General features: G+C 31.5%; 1 protein-coding gene across 2 annotated transcripts; it reads left to right on the top strand.

Moving 5' to 3' along the window:
- The first annotated feature begins 13678 nt into the window (after positions 1-13678).
- On the top strand, positions 13679-20591 carry LOC123302704. 2 transcript variants are annotated; one of them, XM_044885751.1, is made up of 4 exons: positions 13679-13876; positions 18940-19291; positions 19408-19506; positions 20346-20591. In XM_044885751.1, the coding sequence occupies exons 1-4, from the start codon at positions 13746-13748 to the stop codon at positions 20493-20495; spliced, it is 732 nt and encodes a 243-aa protein (XP_044741686.1). In that variant the 5' UTR covers positions 13679-13745; the 3' UTR covers positions 20496-20591. The 2 variants fall into 2 exon arrangements, with proteins under 2 accessions (XP_044741686.1, XP_044741685.1); XM_044885750.1 differs by having other exon boundaries at positions 18940-19306; positions 20346-20590.
- Positions 20592-23737: the final 3146 nt, after the last annotated feature.

Here is a 23737-nt window from a genome sequence, read left to right as displayed (position 1 = left end):
GATTCTTTCGCCTCGATTTTCTTGTGAACCAGTTATTAGACATTAACACGTGACTGGGGTTATTCGTAGTGTAATGGCGTATTTAAGAACTGAAAGAGCTTTCAGTAAAATTAGTTGAGAGATTTTTTAATGATAATAAAAAAAACTGGAAAAACTGAATAAACAGAATCTGAAAAGTGGATAACACACATCATTTATCTATGGAGATAATGATCGTTCCAGCATAAGCTGCAGTACATGCCCGAAGAATAATCTCTAATAACCTCTGGGAAGTTAGTCGTATGGACTACAGGGGTCGCACTCACACGACGTACACCGACTATGTACTGCCAATTTTAATTTTTGTAATTGGTCCTAGAACAATAATTCATTACGAATTATTTCTTGAATGAAGCGTAATTCTAGAGATTTAGTATGTATAGTATGAATAAAACAAGAGAAAACAAACAATTGACTGAGTTAATTGTTGAAATACCATGTATAGGCAGTGTTGATAACTCTGTCACATTTCACATACATACATATCTGACATATTTAACTGATATTCTCATATAATGCGCAAGTGTTGATGCGCAATCGTTTGTTTTTTGACGTCATGTAAAGAACAAAAGATATTCACTTTGATATTCCTATATTAATACATACTATAAAATTTGTACCTAATTAACGCCCTCGTGGGTAAACAGTGATGTTTACAAAAAAATGTTTCAAACAAAAGTTTCTATCTCTAACGGTTTACAAGATGGGTACTACGGACCCATGACCCAATTGACCCATGTTGCTCATTTACGAACTTGACCTCACTTTTTACGTCCTAAGCACGCTGTAAAAATTTCAGCTTGATATCTCTTTTCGTTTTTGAGTAATCGTGACCACAGACGGACGGCCGGACGGACGGACAACCGGAAATGGATTAATTAGGTGATTTTATGAACACCTATACAAATTTTTTTTTTGTAGCATCAATATTTTTAGGCGTTACAAACTTGGGACTAAACTTATAATACTATGTATATTTCATATATACATGGTATAAAAAATTTTATTTTAATTGCCAATAAAAGATTAATTTTGAATCAATTTTGAGGATAAAACTCCCTTCATTATATTTTGTCCAGAAATTTTATATAAACATTCCACTGTACGTCTATGAATTCAACATTCTGTACATACTGTATTTGGTGGCGAATAGAGGTGAATCGAACAAAGTCTAGGAGGATATGTCGACTCGACAAGCATGCATACATACATCGTATACGATCCATCGAAATATAACTGGTTGACTCACAATTGTCCAACGTTTATATAAACGCCACGTCCATCTGTCCGTTTCGTTTCGTACGTCTGTTGGCCATTAAATTTAATATTATTGAAGACTGGCATGGCGCACCCAAAAATTATATTAAGTGGTTTTTATTTAGTAAATGCATTTATGTAGCATAAAGGAGGTTTGTATGTATCGTTACTTCATACATTGTATGATATACCAAGGTAGGTATGACTCCTTATTATACCATGTATATATGAAATATACATAGTATTATAAGTTTAGTCCCAAGTTTGTAACGCCTAAAAATATTGATGCTACAAAAAAAAAAAATTGGTATAGGTGTTCATAAAATCACCTAATTAATCCATTTCCGGTTGTCCGTCCGTCCGTCCGGCCGTCTGTCTGTGGTCACGATTACTCAAAAACGAAAAGAGATATCAAGCTGAAATTTTTACAGCGTGCTTAGGACGTAAAAAGTGAGGTCAAGTTCGTAAATGAGCAACATGAGTCAATTGGGTCATGGGTCCGTAGTACCAATCTTGTAAACCGTTAGAGATAGAATAAAAGTTTAAATGTAAAAAATGTTCCTTACAAAAAAATAAACAACTTTTGTTTAAAACATTTTTTTGTAAAGATTATTGTTTACCCGTGACAGCGCAAATTAGTTCAGAACATAATTGATATGTTATATATATATATAACACATAGTATCAATTATTTGCATAGCAACAACATTGTTTATTTCAAACATATACGTCACTTATAAGATTGTATTATTTGTTTGTGTATCCGTCTGTGGACACGATAACTCAAAAACGAAAAAAGATATCGAGCTGAAATTTTTACAGCGTACTCAGAACGTAAAAAGTGAGGTCAAGTTCGTAAATGAGCATCATAGGTCAATTGGGACTTGGGTCCGTAGGACCCATCTTGTAAACCGTTAGAGATAGAACAAAAGTTTAAATGTAAAAAATGTTCCTTATCAAAAATTAAACAACTTTAGTTTGAAACATTTTTTCGTAAACATCACTGTTTACCCGTGAGGGCGACAATTAGGGCGGAAATTTTATAATATGTACTATACTTGATTATCAGTTATGTATGTGTCACATGTTGGTATATGTAATGTGATAAAGAAATCAACACTGACTATACATGGTATTTCAACAATTAACTCAGTCAATTGTTTGTTTTCACTTGTTTAAAAATACTTTTTCAAATATTAACTAAGTGGGGTTATATTCTAATCATTTGGTTAAAAAAATGGGGGTTACATGGAAAGTTTTCCGGGAGTTTTTAAAATGAGTGATTTTATAGATTTTGAGGTGCTCTTTTCGAATTTCATCACTTTGCTAACTCGTATTTATGCCGCTCGCGTTGCCATATCATAAAAATGGCACCAAAAAGAAGTTTTTTAACGATATCTCCGAAAATCTAAATCTAAAATCTGTATACAAAATTAAACTAGCAAAAATTTCCTACAATTTATGTCCAGACCATTTTTTTCATAAATTAAATAGTTTCGGCGTACAAGCGCCGCAAAGTGTGAAAATTCCTTCTAGGGAGTAGAATAATATATGTTAAAAATGGCAATGGGAATTGATAGAGTGATGTAATCTAAGCAAAAAGTGTCATTTAAGTATATTTCGAAAAGTCAATACACTCCGAGTTATTGACGATTTAAATTCGGAGTTTGCAACGTTTACTAACTAAAAAAATTGACGTTTTTTGTAAAAAGTAATTTTTTACACTTTTTAAAGGTCTATATAAGTAATTTTGATAATGAAAAAAGTTCAAGTCATTTGCACGAAAATTAACGGAGTTACAATGAAAAGAAAGTTTCTCGTACCATTTTTTTTTTGTTTTATTCAGCACAAAAACTGATGAATTTACGAAGAGAACTAAAATTAATGCTTGCCACTTTCCAATTTGCTTTATTAAGGTACTGAGAACATGCTCAAAAAGTTAACATTTATTACGACTTCGTCATTTTTGCAATTTAATTAAAGTAAACTAAATTCATAAATTGACACTTTCTACAAAAGTTTTAGCTTAGAAATGAAATAGTCTGCAAGATTTTGTTAAGGATGTTGTTTTGAGTAAAGTAACTTAATATTTTACTGCACATTTTCGATTTTTATTCAGCTTTGTAGCATCAAAATTGGTTGAGATATGCATCTTTTAGTATGAATAGATATGCCACTAATAATAGTATATTAACATAAAAAAATTCCTACTTATTGTAATCCAATTTTGGTGCTATAAAGTTGACTAAAAAATGAAAATATGCAGAATTACATCAGTTATAACTTTTGCATGAAAATTTTTAATTAATAATACATTAAACTACTATACTCAACAATTTCTTTACTTTATTGATTAAATTTAATAGAGCCAATAACTTCTCAACTATTGGGCTTTAGACAAAAGTCCAAAACGCACTTTCGACTTAAAAAATGGGCTCTGATCGCTTTTCGCGTGTGCTCGCCGAATATTTCAAAGATTTGTCTACTCTTAAATGGTCAACGTCTACTCTTAAATGGTCCCTAATACCAAACTTGATATAAAATATATTAAATGAATTTAGAATTAGAAAATTTACCGCAATTACATCAAAGCAATTATAAGTACACCCATTTTTATTAATTTCAACAGTCAATTATATTTGGTTATTGAATCAGAGGGGGTCTAGTTATTATCTTCATTAATAATTTGATATTAAGGAAACAATAAAAAAAGTTTTTTTAATTGGTGTATTATTAAATATGCCTAAAATGGCTAGTATAAAATTACTTAATAATATAATTATTGAATTAAAGAATACAGTTCTGGATTAAGTTACACTTGGTGGGTAATTGTTAACGTATTCGAAATATGCTTACCTTTATATTCAACCAATTTTGCTTCGAATGTTCCTAGTTTTCTGTTAGCGTTGACCTGAAAAGAAATACCAATTATTAATTATATATCTCAATAAATTAACAAATTAATTCTAGAAAAAAAATTCTAGAAAATACTTTACTAATTTATAAGAAAAAAAGCACTGATATTCAACACTTTCTATGCAGAGTAATTCAACATTTAGTTCAGTCAATTGTTTGTTTTCACTTGTTAATTCAAAGTTCAAATAAAAGTTCAATCCAAATATTTGCATGATGATTGTTTCCCTACAGTATTGTAAAAAAGTTTTGGTTTATTGCACGGTACATACATATAAACCAAATACATGCTTTGTAGTCAAGTAATGAGTTATTTTTGGCTCTACAATACCACGCAACTTCAAAAATATATAATATATTGTGTGCAAGTGCTGCTTATGAATTTAATAATATAGATATCTCTCTTCAATCATCAATATTCTAACTATAGTCGTCTCTGTTCATCAAATGATATATAGTTCATCTTCAAGAACTCATAATTAAATTAAAATTTTGTTTTGATATCATCGACAACCTTATATTTGTATGGTATTATTGTAAACTACAAAATTGTATAAATATTTTCGATAATTTTTTAGCACACTCTCTAGACTTTTTGATATAGAAATACCCAATTGAAAAGGGTAACCTATATGATTCATCATATTTTCAGCCAACTTTGAACGACAAAATAATAATAAAAAGCCCGATGACCTAGGAATTTTTTGTGATTTTCGGAAATCCCTAGTATTATTCAATCCTTGCATAATATCTACTTAAATATAAAATGGATTTCTCCAATTAAATTATCACATTTTTATATTGTGAATATAATAATATAATAAAAGTTAAATATAAGAGTAGGTACGACATCGACATCACATTTTTATTTGATTGATTTTCTGTCATTATTAATGAAAGTGGTCATATGTGGTCGAATATGTAAAATGTATTATAGTCGTTATTCAAACGTAATTTGAGCTATGACGTATGGGGTATGCTTTATGCTTATATATTATACATGTGAAAGTAAGGATGTTTGTTTGTTTGTTTGTTTATTTGTAACGCTTTCACGTGTAAACTAGCGAATGGTTTTTAATGAAACTGTACAGCAATACAGCTCAAACATCAGAATAGCACATGAGTTATAAATTATAAAGATATAGATATTTAAAAAATTAAATTTAATCTGACATTTACTATTTTAAATTTTTACAGAAATCTTTAATTTATGGTTCAAATTAATGATCACAGATGGAGGAGAATGATCATAATTTTGAACCATAAATTAAAGATTTCTGTAAAAATTTAAAACAGTAAATGTAAAACGATTCATGGCCACCTTTTCTGATATACTCAATGAATTATGACTATTTTACGATTTAAAAAATAACTGTGCATATATTTTAGCTGCGTAAAAAATCCCTTCAAGTGTTATTGAAGGGGGATAAGTGATTTCAAGAGAGGTGGAGGCTATAAAGCGGTGCTTTTTACTTTTAAGCCCAGGGAAGCGGGCGGGTATCAAGCTAGTGTATGAATAAAGTTGTCAATTATTATTTTAGGTGATATCGTTTATGCAATATATGTATAACGATAGCCAGGATTTTATTTTATTTGAAGAGAGTACGGTACAGTGCCGTACCAAAATAATTTTTTGATAGTTTTGCAAAGGAATTTTCTGCGTTTCAGTTAAAATTTTATGAAAAATATTTTACAAGCTATGTCAATGATCAACACAAATTTTGTCCAAGAAGAATGAGTCTATTATACCATGTACAGTCAAACCTGGGTAAATGAAAACTGGATAAGTGAGAAAACTCTATAAATGAGAGTAATAGCCAGGACCCGTCATTTTAAGCTCCCAAAACCTATAAGCGAGAAACAGAAACCTCTGTAAGAGAGAGTCGTTTTTCCCTCATGGACCTCCTTAAGTGAGACTGCTACTTATCTATACCTCTTTAAATGACAGTCGAGCCTCTATAAGCGACAATCAATTTATACCTCTATAAGCGACAGTCATTTTTACATACATTACATATTTACTACATTCGTACTTGCTGTGACTTGTTATTGCTGCGTACCTATATAAGAGAGAAACGCTACCTATGTACCTGCATTAGCGAGAAACTCGAGTTAGTGAGAAACCTTTAAAGGCGAGAATGATATTGTGCTCTCTTGAACTCTTGCTTATCCAGGTTTGACTTTATATAAAATATACCAAGGTATACTAAGTTTAGTCCCAAGTTTGTAACGCTTAAAAATATTGATACTATGAACAAAATTTTGGTGTTTATAATATCACCTAATTAGTCCATTTCCGGTTGTCTCTCTGCCTGTCTGTCGTCTGTCTGTCCGTCTGCCATCATGATTACTCAAAATCGAGAAGAGATATCAAACTGAAATTAGCGTTCTTAGGACGTAAAAAGTGAGGTCGAGTTCGTAAATGAACAACATATGTCAACTAGGTCTTGGGTCCGTAGGACCCATCTTGTAAACCGTTAGAGATGAAACAAAAGTTTAAATTAAAAAATGTTCCTTATAAGAAATTAACAACTTTTGTTTGAAAAATTTTTTCGTTAACCTCAATGTTTAGGCCAGTAAATGTATCGAAAAGGATTAGGTAAGGCTATTTTAGGTTATATTGGCTGTCCACGAAGGACACACTTAGGCTATAGAGCCCATTGTGATACCATATATGTGTTTTACCACCTTTCCGCTGATAATTTCATTTATCAGCTCCTCAATTTCAGAAGCTGAGTGCACCTCCTCCATGCATATACCATGCACTACACCAGCCCATCACAACTATTAATTAAATTAATTTTGTTGCGATGGCGGGAATCGAACCCGCTACCCTTACCATACCGCGGGCGGAATTGGTTACGAATTCACCAACTGAGCTAATAGGGCGACATGGAAAGGATTAACGCGTAATAAATTATGATAAAATGTAAAGACGGATAAAATGTTACACTAGTCAAGATGTATCGATACTTAGTTAACATATTTTCCTGTAGGTTTACTGTGTAAGGAAGACAAAGCTTTAGTGCTTTTGTTAAGAAAGTATAACATTTTTTGTAAAACTATTCATGCAAAAAAGTTCATTCAAAAGAAATATTTGTTCATTTTGATTGTCTCAAGGTCGATAAATAATGTCCTAAATAAATTTGCCCTACCTCAATTTTTTTTGTCGTTTGATGTTCATTTTACTATTGAATAAATAAAATTTGCCATAAATATTTTGTGTATAGTTTTCTTAACTCTTTTATGGCGGCGTGGATTTATAACATCAGCTGTTTTATTAAAAATGGTTTATTTACTATAGCTTCAGCTGACGCTTGAGTATCGTAATTTAATAGGATTTTCCAAAACTTGGGAGACGAACAGGGCCCGATCTAGCTATTCAGCCGCTCCGGGCAAAAATTAAATTTGTCTACCTTTACACTCATACCATATATAGGTTGTCTTTTTTTAGTTGATATATGCTTAAAAAGTCGACAAATAAATTTAATCGAGGAGAAGTGAAAACAAACAATTGACTGAGTTAACTGTTGAAATACCATGTGTAGACAGTTTTGATTACTTTGTAACATGACACATACATACAAGTCACACATGTATAACTGATATTCACATATAATACATACAATACAATTAGCGCCTAATTTGCGCTCTCGTGAGTAGACAGTGATGTTAACGAGAAAATGTTTCAAACAAAAGTTGTTTATTTTTTATAAGGAACATTTTTTACATTTAAACTCTTGTTCTATCTCTAACGGTTTACAAGATGAGTCCTACAGACCCAAGACCCAATTGACCTATGTTGCTCATTTACGGCTTGACCTCACTTTTTACGTCCTCAGCACGCTATAAAAATTTCAGCTTGATATCTCTTTTTGTTTTTGAGTAATCGTAATGACAGACGGACAGGCAGACAGACAACCGGAAATGGACTAATTAGGTGATTCTATGATTCTGATTTAATTGAGTCCCGATTAATTTTCAAGATTACTGTATATCATGCTTTAAGGATTTGCCGCCCCGATTGGCCTGCTCGCCCTCCCCTCTGGATCGGGGCCTGCAGACGAATGACCCCAAAGCTTTAGCGAAGGCTCATGAACCAAATTTGTTGTTAATTCATATTTATGCTTTAGAAGAAAAATGTAATTGGTAGATCGCGCTCGGTTTCCTCAGTAAACAGTATATTTTGGGTCCCATCAAGTTGGCAACCCTTGCCTACATACAATATTTAATGTACTATCAACCTAAAAATTTAACTGTAAAAAGAGATTATTCGACGTAATTTACAAAAAAAGTAAATGCAATTATTTTCTAATAATGAAATAACTGATTCAATGAATTGTTATTAAAATTTTTAATTGTTTAATCTTCTCTGGGAAATTGAAATATCATAAAAAATTTTTTTTCATAAAAATTGTTTGTTAACGATTATCAATTGTAATTCGTATAAAGCATTCAATTCATTTACAGATTGTATTGTTGAAATTAAGGTAGTACCAGCATGAAATCACTTTTCGACAGATTTGGCCGAATTTTTTTTCTCGGGTTTATAATAGCTTTATTTATGAATTCCTAAAATTTCATAATTTTTGACCGTTTAGATCGCGAGATATTTAAAGACAAAGTTCGCGATTTTGAGGGTCATGTCCCATTTAAAGCATGTAAAATGTCCGGTCTCTCCAACTATTTTTTATGATATTATTATATATTGAAGAAAAAGTAGAAAAAAATGTTTATACAATACAATTCTAAAAAAAAAATTTAGAAATTAATTTTCACTTTCGAGATATTAATTTTGACGTAAATTGATCGAAATTGGGACGTTGGCATAATTATTTCCCATTTTAAACGGTGAAAATTTCTGAAACTTTGGGAATTAATAGTAAGCATTATTAAATTCTTAAATTTAATTTTTCGTTAAATTCTGTCGAAAAAAAAATTGTACCATTGCTTTAACATAGAAACTGCAAATACCATGCTGGAAATACCTTAATAATGGTTCAGCATTTGCACTACCAACGTTGATTAACTTCCTAGGATAAAAAAAGGATACAAACACGTTGAGAATTTCATGCCATAAAGTCGAATTGGCCAAAACATAGGTAACTCTTGTGTACAGTTGATTTAAGTTATACCAAGTTAATAGAATAATACGCTTCTTTTGAAAATAGCCAATATTAGTTGAACATTTTACGAAAAATTAAAATATTTTCTCGTACATTGTAAGTCGATATTTAATATTTAATAATTATACCATGTATATGAAATATATCAAGGTATACTAAGTTTAATCCCAACGGTTAACCCTTTAACCCTGTAACGGTTAAAAATATTGATGCTATGAACAAAATTTCGGTATAGGTGATCATAAAATCATCTAATTAGCCCATTTCCGGTTCTCTGTCTGTCTGTCGTCTGCCCGTCTGTCATCACGATTACTCAAAAACGAAAACAGATATCAAGCTGAAATATAGCGTGCTGAGGACGTAAAAAGTAAGATCGACTTCGTAAATGAGCAACATAGGTCAATTGGGTCTTGGATCCGTAGGAACCAAATTCTTGTAAACCGTTAGAGATACATAAATGTAAATAAATGTAAAAATGTTCCTTATAAATAAACAATTTTTGTTTGAAAATTTTTTTTGTAAACAGCATCATGAAGTCGTGAGAGCGCATATTATGCTCAAATTGTAGTATTATATGGGTATATCGCAGCTGTATGTGTGTGAAATATGTGTATATGTAATGTGAGTAATCAACACTGGCTATACATGGTATTTCAATAATAAACTCAGTCAATTGTTTGTTTTCATTTGTTTTTAATTGCCTTATTATTGAATGAAAAGTTTATCCAGATGTATTTGATTGCTAGTCCTCCTCCTATACGATTTTATCCAAAAAACACCTTTCTACCGTTCGTTTCAATATAACGTTTGTGCTATTAGTTCGCTACTAATATAAGAACATACGCTCTTTCATGGTCAGATTCTATATCTTAGTAAATATTTTACGTACACCCATAAATATTTGACACAATGTACTCCTTAACAAATGAAATGTACTAGCATAATATTTCAAAATTGGCAAATTTGCGATTTATGGTATGAAGCCCGAATTATCTCTATGTTTTATGACAATGACTATTTTTTAAATAAAAAATTTGGTACAAAACTTGCAACTAATGAAAAAAATCCTTAAACAAATTAGCTAATTTGTTTAAAAATATATGAAAAATTGCCTCTTAAAAACATTATTTTTAACATTGAAGCCGGGGTTTCCTAAATTTTTCTCACCATTGTATTCTGCTCAATTTAAAAAAAAAAAAATTGCCATTACTTTAATTTTCTGACGTAAATCGATGATTTTGATTTCGTATCGGATATGGGATCTGTATGTGTGAAAGGGTATCCATTTTTAGGCGGAAAACTTTTTTAAAACAATCCAAAAAAAGGTCTCGGTAAAATGATTTTATTTTCATTAATGTTTAATATGTTTTAAAGATAAATATTTTCATAAATAAATAAATTGGTTCTGTTAAATATTAATTTTAGTTATTTATAAAATATAGTTTTAATATAATAATATTATTGAATTATGTGAGAGAATTACTAAATTGATGATTATTTATCATTTAATCCAATCCTGATTATATCAATAACTCAATTATATAATTAAAAATATATTTAATAACAGTTATTAAGTTACCCATCACATAAAAATTATACTATATCAAAACGCCCGCGCTAACTAGTACCTATTACTCTACTCATTCATTAAACAGCTATGTTCGAGCAACATTCACTAATAATTCCTGGAAATATCTAGGTGGCATATTTCAAATGTCGAAGACTATTTAAAGCAAGCGAACCTAAGTTCCCGCAGGTGTTATTTTTATCACTTCGCAAGTTACCCAAATTCTCATTTTGTATAATGATTTACATATTACGAGCATGTAGAGATAACGCTCGCTTGTACTCGACTTATTCTTGTATTATATTTCCAAGCTGAGAAGCATGAGATTCGACAAGCGTTCATGATTAATCGACATTCGCAATATGTTCTTTACAATCTTTAGTAATAATCTTTCCTCACTGTAATTAGTTACCATCATCGATAAATAAATAAGAAGTGCTACTTCTGCATTATAAAAAGTGGATTGCACATTTATTTGGCAAAATTATCCCAAGAATTTTATTCGATTCATCCTTTTTCTTTCCGTACTGTTTTGCAAAAGTGGCGAGATGAATAAATTCATTAACTTACTTCAAGTATAAATAATCAGGGTAATGATCATTACGACTAAAACTACACTGTAATTATTCGACAACTACATCTATACTAGGCAACCTTTGCTAACAACTTCATTAGAAAATCTTTCTTAGCTTCTAACGAATTTTGGATCAATTAAAAAACATTGCAATAATTTTATCCGAATTAGTGGGGGCCCTCAAATGGTGGAGGGCCCCCACCATGGATAGTCCTGCTGGCCCAGTCTTAAATTCGGTCCTGGGTGCATGCTTTCGTTTTACGGCTTAGTAGACAAACAAAACATTTGCTCTTCTACTTATTATTATTATTTATTTCAGAGTGGCTATGATTATTTTTGCATTAAATGAAGCTATAATGGCAAAAAGAATCTTGATAAACTTTCTGAAACAGCTTGAAACATTACCTTTTATAATATACGCTGCTAACTATGGGCTGCTAACATTTTTTTAACTACCAAGACTCCAAGAGTATCAAAATCTTAAATTCTTAAATTTGGGGGCAGGGTGCGTTTTGAGCAAAACAGAAATTGGCAGCATTATATCACGTTATGTCACGTTACCTATGACTAAGTCGCCATATTAGCTCAGTTGGTTAAGGCGTAATCAATTCCGTCCTAGGTATCCTTAGGGTAGCGGGTTCATTTCCTGCCGTCGTAACAAAATTAATTTAATTATTAGTTGTGATGGCTGGGTGTAGTGCATGGTATATGCATGAAGGAGGTGCACTCAGCCTCTGAATTGAGAGTAAATGAAATTATCAGCGGAAAAGGTGGTAAAACACATATATGGTATCACAATGGGCTCTATAGCCTAAGTGTGTCCTGCGTGGACAGCCAATACAACCTAACCTAACCTAACCTAGCTATGACTAATCTATCTTTGTGGTTAAACAACCCACGAATCAATAGTAAAATTGTATAGATTTTTCAACATAAATGAGATACAATAAAATACTCTTCAGCTCGAACTTGACCGTTTTTATATTATGTAACAATATTGATAATTAGTTAAAAGTTTGCAGTATGTAGAAAAGTTTTCTGAAACGAGTTGTAAAACTATTACTGCAGTTGTTAGCCTCACGTTAAATAAAGCAATAAGTATACACGAGAGACATAGATTATTTATTTTATAGTTTTATCGTTTTCTTTTTGCATTTTTAAAACATTTTGTAGGACAATTTTTATTTAAAATGCTTCTTAATGTGCGGCTGTTTGAGCAACGGTGAATGTTCACTTTTTGAGGGGTAAATGATAGTTCAAAATTCCTTGATCACAATAAACACAGTTTTGGAGCCTCTTGCAGGGCAAAATTGGGAAGTTTTACATTTTAAAATTGTGATTTTTAATACAGTACCTAAATGGCCGAGTGGTCTAAGGCGTCGTCTTAGAACGTTAGACTATTTAGACTTAGCTAAGAACGCTTTCCGTTAAAATACCTTTCAAACCAAAAAAATTAAAATCGGTTCATCCGTTTAGGCACTACGATGCCACTGACAGACAAACACACAGACACACACACTTAGCAGTCAAACTTATAACACCCCTTTTTTTAAAGTTCGGGGTGTAAAAACACAGATAATATTGCGAAATAGCTCGATTTACGAAACATTGTTCGAACCTTACTCAAACTATCTATTTCTAAGCAAACCAAAAAAAAAACTACAAAAACCCTTGTAAGATGAAATTAATTGCACATTCAACTAAAAAGTCAAACATAAAAAAAAAAATTGGTGGGTGTTATTGATAGAATCATCAGAACTAGAATTGATTAGCCGTAATAAAATCATATAATTTAAGACCGTTTAATTGTTAATTAGATACAAGGTTAACCCAATAATGTTTTTACATGAAAAGACAATGGAATACTTGTTCCAAATGATCTAACAAAATGTTTTCTTTATAGATTCGAACCAACAGAAGAATATTATAAAAAAACAAATATTAAAAAAAAAAATCATTTAAGAAGTTAATTTGACAATGTAATAATTTTCTTGATCATTGTAGCAAAAAATTATACAATTGTACACAAATTACCTCCAGAGAAGAGCGCTCCATATTTGTAACGAAAAATATAGCCTACACAACGGAACATGACTTGATAATTATATTACATAATCATTGTCATGTTTTTATCGATGTATTGTAATTTAGTGGAAGTATATAAAAAGTAATTTCGTTTGATTGAAAAGTCATTAAGTTTTGTGCCGTGTGATCGTTGTGTGTCGCTTTTTGATTTTGTTTTTTATTTTATTTTGGTGTGTAGTGAATTATGGCCGAGGTTGCAAATAATGTACCAATTGATGGTAATCGACCTACTTCCGCTGAAGATCAAGCGATTGAGCTTGTCAATCAAGCAAATGACAGTGATGCTAGTGAAGCAAGTGATATTCCACTTGAAAGGTACTTGTAACGATTTCACTGTTATTTTCCTAATTTTTATTGAGAGGGCGCATTCGTTGTTACATAATTGTGAATACAGTTGGGACTACTAGGCAATTTTGGATAAAAGACTTGATTTTTTTAATATGGTATTGGCCTAAGTTCTAAATAAATTCTAAAAATTGTAGGGGGGGGATTGCCCGATTATTTAAATAAATAAATGACTTCAAAAAAAGGCATATTTAACATTGATCTTATGGTAAAAAGTTGTGCCCAACTAATTAAGGATGTATGAGCACGGTAGTGGAGACACAAATTTAAACCAAAATATATTTTCATTTCGGATGCTGAATTATGTTATAACTAACAATATAAGACGAAAAGTAAGAATAAAATATCTGGAGTAATTTTCAAAATATCGAAAATTGAAAATTTTGTTTAATTATTTAGCTTTCGATATTTCGAAAATCAAGGCATGTATCAAAAAATTGTATTTTTATTTTTCGTCTACATTCATGAATTTATAACAAAATTAATCATCAAAGTTGAAAAAAAAGATACCAATAGTTTCAACTCTAAATCTTAAATTGCCTTGGCGCTCTACTACTTTAACAAAACAAACATTTTGAGACTAACTTAAACCTTTTATATTTATAAACTATTATGCTAACAGTCTTTCGATTAAACAAAACATAATTACAATTTTTTCATTTTTGTAAATTTATTTAACTAGTTCCATTAATTCTTAAAGTCTGTACTGTATAAGAACAATGTCTCGAAAATGTCTCAGTTTTTAAACCATGTATATATGTAATATATATCAAGGTATACTAAGTTAAGTCCCAAGTTTGTAACGCTTAAAATTATTGATGCTATGAACAAAATTTTGGTATGGATGTTCATAAAATCGCCTAATTCGTTCATTTCCGGTTGTCTGTCTATCCTCCGCCTGCCCGTCTGACTGTGACCACCATAACTCAAAAACGAAAAGAGATATCAAGCTGTAATTTTTATAGAGTGCTCAGGTCGTAAAAAGTGAGATTGAGTTCGTAAATGAGCAACATAGGTCAATTGGGCCTTGGATCCGTAGAACTCGTCTTGTAAACCGTTAGTTATAGAACATAAGTTTAAATGTACGAAATGTTTCTTATAAAAAACTTTGGCGTCCATTTTCTCCAAAACTATAAAAGATAAAAATTTGAAAATTGTGTTGGTTTTTGGAACTCTTCTAATTTATAAAAAATAATGCGAGCACTGATATTTAACACTTTCTATACAGGGAATTTCAACAATTAACTCAGTCAAATATTTATTTTCACTTGTCTTTTTTTTTAAATCCTATAAAAATAGATGGATTTAAACTGCCCACTTTTCAATCTGACAAATTTCCTTGCAATAACTTTCCATCGTTCCTGGTACTTTGACAACTTCTTTTAATGAATGCTAATGAAAATTCGATTAACGATTTTTGTTAACTCAAATCTACCTAGCAGCATTTTATCTACTGTTATACGGGGAATTATAAAAGTACCGGAACTGGATAAACAAAAGTTTTTCTGAGAGACAACTTTCTACTTTAAATTTGTCCTGCATCTTTCAACAATTAAAATTTTGAATCCTCATTTTAATCAGAACTTATACAAATCCTTTTGGTCTACAACTGCTGTATGCAACTTTTTTTTATTGCATTATTTTCTAAATTTGGCTGTTGTTCCGGGACTTTTCAAACACTCTGTATATTTAAAAATTTATAGATATACCGGGTGTCTATGAATACTTTTGTTAATATTGAAAATATATATTTTATTTTTGGTTCGGTTGGATATCGTTTTTTGGATTTTCCGGAAATGAATCTAGCTTTCTTGTTTCAAAATGTAAAACTGGAGCCATTTTTTAATATATGAGCAGGTGTAGATTTCGGAGAGGCTGAGTGTTTTTTTTGTTAAATTCTGCAGTTTACTAGCTCATTTGGTTAAAGCGTAACCAATTCCGTCTGCGGTATGCTTAGCGGGCTCGATTCCCTCCGTCGCAACAAAATTAATTTAATTAATAGTTGTGATGGCCTGGTGTAGTGCATGGTATATGCATGAAGGAGAGGCACTTAGCCTCTGAAATTGAGGAGTTGATAAATGAAATTATCAGCGGAAAGGTGGTAAAACACAAATATGGTATCACAATGGGCTCTATAGCCTAAGTGTGTCGTTCGTAGACAGACAATATAACCTAACCTAACCTATTCCAACCTAACCTAACCTACTTTACTTATATATATTTACGGGAAAACCACAATCGATATTCCATTGATTTTTATTGTAAAAAATTGTTTTTATTAACAAAATATTATTAAAATTTAACAAAACAAGTTTATGATTCCATCATACTCACTTGATTTGACACACCCGGTAAAGTGCCCACTGTTAAGATAGATACATGTTGTAATTACTATTAATAATTAGCTCTTATTATTCATAATAGTCGGTCATTATTAAAATGATTTACCTTTCAGATAGCACGGATTTTGAATTGTTGAATTTGATTATAACAACAGATAATGTTTTCATGTTTTCATTATTAATAAATAACCGGTTTTCAATAATAATTATCAATTAATAAGTAATTGTTAAATGTATGCTTATAAATATTATCTATTTATATTATATTAATAATTACAGTTTAAAAAAACTACTCCTATAATTGAAATATGTATTAATAATTAATAAAAAGTATATAATATTTTTATACCATGCATATATGTAATATGCAAGGTATACTAAGTTTAGTCCTAAGTTTGTAACGCTCAAAAATATTGATGCTACGCACAATATTTTAGTATAGGTGGTTTTAAAATCACCTAATTAGTCCATTTTCGGTTGTCCGTCCGTCTATGAACACGATAATTCAAAAACGAAAAAAGATATCAAGCTGAAATCTTTAGAGCGTATTTAGGTCGCAAAAAGTGAGGTCTAGTTCGTAAATGAGCAACATGGGTCAATTTGGTCTTGAGTGCATAGGACCTATCTTGTAAACCGTTAGAGATAGAACAAAATATCAAATATAAAAAATATTCCTTATAAAAAAATAATCACCTTTTGTTTGAAACATTTTTTCGTAAACCTCACTGTGGTATATCAGTTATGTATGTGTATTGTGATAGAGTAATCAACACTGTCTATGCATGGTATTTCAACAATTAACTCAGTCAATTGTTTTTTTTTTCACTTGTTTAAATGTAATTTAATGAAAAACAGCTTATAGTCGGTATAAAGTATTTATGATTTTTAAATATTTATAAAACGCATTTTGCTACATTTAAAAAGGATTTTCCAATGACATCTCACTTTTCGCTAACAAGGTAAACTTTTGGTTATTGGGGGATTTGATGGTGATGGCCCCCTTGATCTTAGGTGTCCAAAACGCCTTTTTTTGTAAAGAAAAAGATTTTTAAAGTAAAAATTACCTTTTCTGTCCAGAAAAACTTTGATACTTGTATTATTTTTTTTGTATTTTTCAATATATGAGGAAAACACAACTAAAAACTTAGTTTAGGAACTGAAACGTGAGTTGTAAGTAAGACAATAATTGGAGCGATAGGGTTTCTCTCAACAACCGGAATATTGAACCTCAACTTTATGTAGCGCCTGTTCTATAGTATTAGTTGAGTTAAGAGTTAAAATTTATAAAAGTACCTAATACCACAAGGCGTGTTTAGACTTTCAGCTCTAAAGATAACCGTAAGTTGTTTCCTACAGAAATGTCTTTATAATTTATATAGATATTAAATTAGAAGAAGGAGAAAAATATTATTTGGCCTCCTCTTCTTAGCGAAAATAATAATATAAGGAGATCTTTACTCAGGCTAAAAGTAAAATAAAAGACAGTTAGCGTGTTGTTTAGCCAACTCGACACAATCAGCAGAAGAAGTCGTGTCATAATCAGTCGAGTTCCAAAAATTCTGGGATAAGTTCATAAAAATCCTGGGTTAAGTTTCTATTGTTTGTGTGTGTCTATTAAGTCATGCTGGCGATAAATGAAAAACTTTAAAATATTTTGACTGTTTCACTTAAAATAGACTAAAAGACAAGAAAAGACAAGAAAAGAGTTGAATTCTTGATAATAAACTGAATTTTGCAACTAGATTAGATAAGAGTGTTTGCCCTGTGGTGGGACACACTTAAATCATAGGGTCCGTTGTGATACCGAAAAATGGTTGGGCCATTCGCGGTCACTACCCCATGAACCATTTGGAGCTGTTTAAGAACAACAAGAGGGATTTGACGTCGGCGGATTTCAGTTCTGAGAGGTCGTAAAAGAAAGGTTGACTCAAGTGAATCCACCTTCTCGTGGCATGAACTGGGAAGTGACTGAGAAGATGAGACGTCGTTTCTTCTTCCTCCTCACTGTGACAGCTAGTGCAATAATCATGATACACTATCAGGTTCAGGCGATCAGTGTGCCTGCCTCTTAGCCAGTGTCCTGTAATAGTAACAACAATTTTCTTAATAGAGGCCCTTGGAAGTGATATAAGATCTCCGGGTTATCAAAGATTGTACTCAGAACATATCTGTCTTGTATTACTACAAGTACGTTCTCCCTACATCTAAAATTGGCCTTTTTTAAGATATCCCCTTTAAGGAACAACTTTGGAGTTCGCAAATGAGACTCCCGGATGTATGTCGAAGCTTGTGTCCGGCAACATTGTGCCATTTCTAGCAAGCTCGTCGGCTTCACAATTTCGCAACTAGAAAGTTCATAAAATCAAGCCAAAATCAGACTCAGTTTCGTCCTTAGGTTGTACATCAACCCACATAATATTATAACTATTTAGAATTAAAATAAATTAAAGCTTTCGAATATAAACTCAAAATGCAATATTTACTAGGAGACAGAATTAGTTTTAATTTAAAAATTGTTTTGAAAAGTAGACGTAACAGTTTTTATTTTTATTTTCTAGGAAAATAACATACAATTTGGTCTCCCCTCTCTCACATTATCACGCTACGTTACATTTTTCTCCGCCTCTATTAGCGTGACGTATTTTATAAATATCACTTCAAGTAAAAACAAATTTATAAAATTTTTTACAGATTTTTCACACGTGCAGCATTTTTACTGACACCATCGCACGAATTAAGCTTGGATCGTGCAGCGGCAATATGTGATCGTATGCCATTTAAAGGGAAATTTAGTGTTGCAAAAACTGCAACCGGTATCCTATTTAAATTCTCCAATTCAGAAGATTGTGCAGCAGTCTTACGTAAAGGCTTTCACCGTGTGACTGGTGCTCGATTATATCGTAAAGTATCAATTCCATGCCGACCACAACGTGTGTACGCAGCAGCCATTTTGGATACACCAAGCGATTTACCGCTGGAGGATATATGCCATTGTTTGGATCGTATGCGTTTTGTAAGCGTATTGGAAGTACGACGCCCAGCTGTGGGTATCGACCAGGTTTTTATTCGTAGATTTTAGTAATAGATTAGTTTTTCTCATGTAATTTTTTAAGCTTGTTTTGTTTGTTTTACTTTGTGGTCATTGTTTCTTATTTAAAGGGACCGTCAGTTGGTATGCATATTGTTAATCCAGGCAGTGGGGTATCGTCGACTGGACCACCAATTCGAGTTACACTAGCATCACAGGATGAGTATCAGGTATATATTCAGAAACTCATAGACTATTCGCAGCTGTAGTGCCAGAGTTATCAAATTATGTCATTAAAAATGCCGCAGAACTGCTAAAAAATGGAAGACTTGTACTTTGTTTCATTTTTGCATAATTTAAACATGGCTAGTAGTTAAAATCTTTTCGCCGCAGAGAAGCTGCTTCAAAATTGAGTTGCAAGATTCCATCCGAACAAGCATAGTTACATACATTGCAAGTTAAATAAAAGCTTGTAAAATAAAATCTTTTGGCAACTTAATAAATTTTGATTTAGATAAAAAGTCGTTACAAAAAGGTTTCGAAAAAAAACGATAGAATCAGAAAGCTCTGGTAACGCTGCGCAACGTGTTCAGTGTTCAGTTTCCCGCTTTGTTAATGTTTGACCGAGGAATAATCTTGATAACTCCGGGCTAGTCACAACGTAAAAAATACGTAAAAACGACCTTAATATTTGCCAACGACAGAATTTAGAGTCATACTTCAGGAATCGATAATGTGGTCAATTATTACACTTTTTGGTGCTAAATTCCAATGCAATAAAGCCCCTGAAGTGAATAATTTGAAGCCTAATTTATTCCGATGGGTAATGTCCGAATTTTGCCCAGAGCCAGCTTTTGCATTTTGGGAGGGGGCAGGGAATATAAAGATATAGTAATGTAATGTGAACAATTACTACACTTTTTGAAGAAGAAAAGAGTTGAATAATTATTACACGGAAACGCAAGGAACAAAAATAAATTTCTAGTTTGGTATTTTTTAAATGTTTTATTTCTCATCGCTTCCATAATATTAAGTTAAATGTTTTTTAAACTTTGTTTATATTTTATAGATGCTTATACAACGGGGTTTGGATTTTTACGGAGCGACATGTTTTGCTGTTGAACCAGCGCCAGAAATCAAACAGGAAAAGAAAAAGACAAGTATTAGCCTTAATAAAGCAGCAAGTGCCCGTCTAGCGAAAACATTATCAAATCATTAAACAATTTTGATTTTTTTTTTCATAAAAAAACATGTGTATCCTTTGCCTTAAATTATAAATGTTCCTAACACCCTTTAATATTTTTTTTTTGTATTATTTCACCCTAAAAATATGTACGCTAATTTATAAAAAAAAAAAATTTTCTAAAACAAAAATTAAAAATGTATAACGTTTTATTGAATAAAGAAAATTTTTAATTGTTGAATTTTAATATTTAAAAAGCAATTCACAATGAAAATTTCCCAAGTTAAATACACTCAAAACCGGTTATTAATAAAGTTTTCTTTCTTTTTAATACCATGTATATGAAATATACCAAGATATACTAAGTTTAGTCCCAAGTTTGTAACGCTTAAAAATATTCATACTATGATGAAAGTTTGGTTTAGGTGTTCATAAAATCATCTAATTAGTCCATTTCCGGTTATCTATCTGTCTGTCTGTCGTCTGTGTGTCGTCTATCTGTCGTCTGTCCTTCTGTCATCACGATAACTCAAAACAAAAAAGATGTCAAGCGAAAAAAGTGAGGTAGAAGTCGTAAATGAGCAACATAGGTCAATTAGGTCTTGGGTCCGTAGGACCTATCTCGTAAACCGTTGGAGATGAAACAAAATTTCAAATGTAAAAATTGATCCTTATTAAAAAGTAAACAACATTCTGTTCGAAAGATTTTTTCGTACACATCACTGTTTACGAAATATAGTATGTGTTATATGGAAAGTCGCCCTGGTAGCTCAGTTGGTTAAGGCGTAACCTATTCCGACCGTGGTATGGCCAGGGTAGCTGGTTCGATTCCCGTCATCGCAACAAAAAATAATTTAATTAATAGTTGTGATGGGCTGGTGTAGTGCATGGTATATGTATGAAGGAGGTGCACTCAGCCTGTGAAATTGAGGAGCTGATAAATGAAATTATCAGCGGAAAAGGTGGTAAAACACATATATGGTATCACAATGGGCTCCATAGCCTAAGTGTGCCCTTCGTGGATAGCCAATATAACCTAACCTAACCTAATATATTGTATGGGAATATCAGTTATATATGTGTGACATGTATGAATGTGTAATGAGACAGAGTAATCAACACTGTCTATACATGGTATTTCAACAATTAACTCAATCAGTTGTTTGTTTTCACTTGTTATCTCAAGTTTAAATTTGGTATTTATGTAGAATTTGGTTAGGCAATCATGGACGTATAGTATGAACAAGTGAGTCATGACTTTGGGGGTAAGTTTCAGGGGGTAAGTAAGAAAGTTAAAAAAAAACTTTTTCCTACTATATCAAGTGATATATCATAGTTAAGGGATCAAAAATTTCGAAAGAATTTTGGTTCATTTTTGGAGGCTTCTTCACTACTACAGGCCACTACTTGAATTTACATACAAATGTTTAACTTATATTTTATAAATTTGGAGAAAATAGACAAAAAATTATTGTCGTAATTTGTGAACTCACGGGAAAAATACAATGATGTTTTTGAAAAAATATTTCAAATAAAAGTTGTTAATTGAATTTTTTTCAGTGTAATCTTCTCTTATTTGTTGAAATTTCACGAAATAGATATACGGTTTCAAACTAGGGTTCAAAAAATACATCATCATAAATAAAACTTTTAACACCCTTTCGCGTTGTCACGGTTCGTCACATTCAATTGTAGAACCCCAAACTATGATTATCCGATCTCCCTCTAGACAGAGATGTATTTGTTTGTGTATATTATTATACTCTGTACATATGAAATATATATCATGGTATATTAATTTAGTCCCAAGTTCGCAACGCTTAAAACTATTGATTATACGAACAAAATTTTGGTATAGGTGTTCATAAAATCACCTAATTAGTCCATTTCCGTCTGTCCGCACGCCTGTTTGAATCAAATTTTTATAGCGTGCTCTGGGCATAAAAAGTGAGGCTCAGTTCGTAAGTGAGCAACATAGGCCAATTACGTCTTGGGTTCGTAGGACCTTTCTCGTAAGCCCTTAGAGATAGAACAAAAGTTTAAATATAAAAAATATTCCTTATAAAAAATATACAACTTTTGCTTGAATCCAAAACAAACTTTAGTATCCATTTTTTGCAATACTATAAAAGATGGGGAGTTGATAATTTGTAGGTAGCTTCATTTAGTGAACTTTGTGAACCCTCTCCCCACTAAAACTTTCAGAATTGATTAAGACTCAGTCCAACTTCATAAAAAAAATCAAGCCTTTTATCCCAAATTGGCCTATGTTGCGCACTTACGAACTGAGCCTCATATTTTACGTCCAGAGCACGCTATATAAAGAATTTTGTTACCTAGTTTCCATCTTTCATAGTTTTGAAGAAAATGTAAACATAAGTTTGCCGTTTCTTGCGCACTCGCAATAATCCAACTGACCAATGTTTCTCGTTTACGTTATTAAAGTTACTATTAATGTCAAGACTCCCGTAAAAATTTCATTTGGATATTCCTTTTAGTTTTTGAGTAATGTTGATATCGGACAGATAGACAGGCGAACATATGGACAATTTTTCCATTTTCTCCGGATTTATTATTAAAAACTACGGAAAAATAAGAAGAAAAATAAAACAAAATTAAACCCAAGAAGAACGAAAACTTTCTAACAAACATTATCATTATCATCAAACATTAAGCTTTGGTCACAAAATGGACGTTAAGAAAAGAATTAATAAATAAGTTATAAAAGTAAAAAAGAATAAGTTATAAAAGTTATAATTCTGGAAAGTTAAGTTTGAGAAGGGTTAGTTTAAATTTTTAACATTATTAACAAGAATAAAATTAATTTTAAATTTGTTAATGAGTAAAATCCCAGCCTTTTAAATAATAAACAGAGAATGGAAAATGGTTGAAAGGAATATAAGTAAATATAGAAATATGCTCCCTTCTTTTAAACTAATAAACTTTTGTTTGAAAAATTTTTTTCTGAACTTTATTGTTTTCATACAACTTTTAAGTTTTTAGACCACATCTATAATTCAATATTTGTGTAGACAGAGTGACTAATTTTTATTTGATCTAGAAGACGAAAGTTTTCAGTTAACAGAAGTTTTAAGTATGAAAATATCTTATCTTATATACGGGAAAATAGCCTGTTACATACCACTGCATAGATCGGACCTAGCGACCTCCGCATAACTGGTGGTTTTTATGCGAGATCTGACGAACATCTCATATACTAAATGATTTTTTATAAAAACATGACCCACTCAGTGGTCGAGCTGTCTAAGGCGTTAGTC

The sequence above is a fragment of the Chrysoperla carnea genome, chromosome X (assembly GCF_905475395.1).
Source record: "Chrysoperla carnea chromosome X, inChrCarn1.1, whole genome shotgun sequence".
In the NCBI taxonomy this organism is placed as follows: domain Eukaryota; kingdom Metazoa; phylum Arthropoda; class Insecta; order Neuroptera; family Chrysopidae; genus Chrysoperla; species Chrysoperla carnea.
The sequence above is the reverse complement of the archived record's forward strand: the minus strand, read 5'-3'. Positions and strand labels throughout refer to the sequence as shown.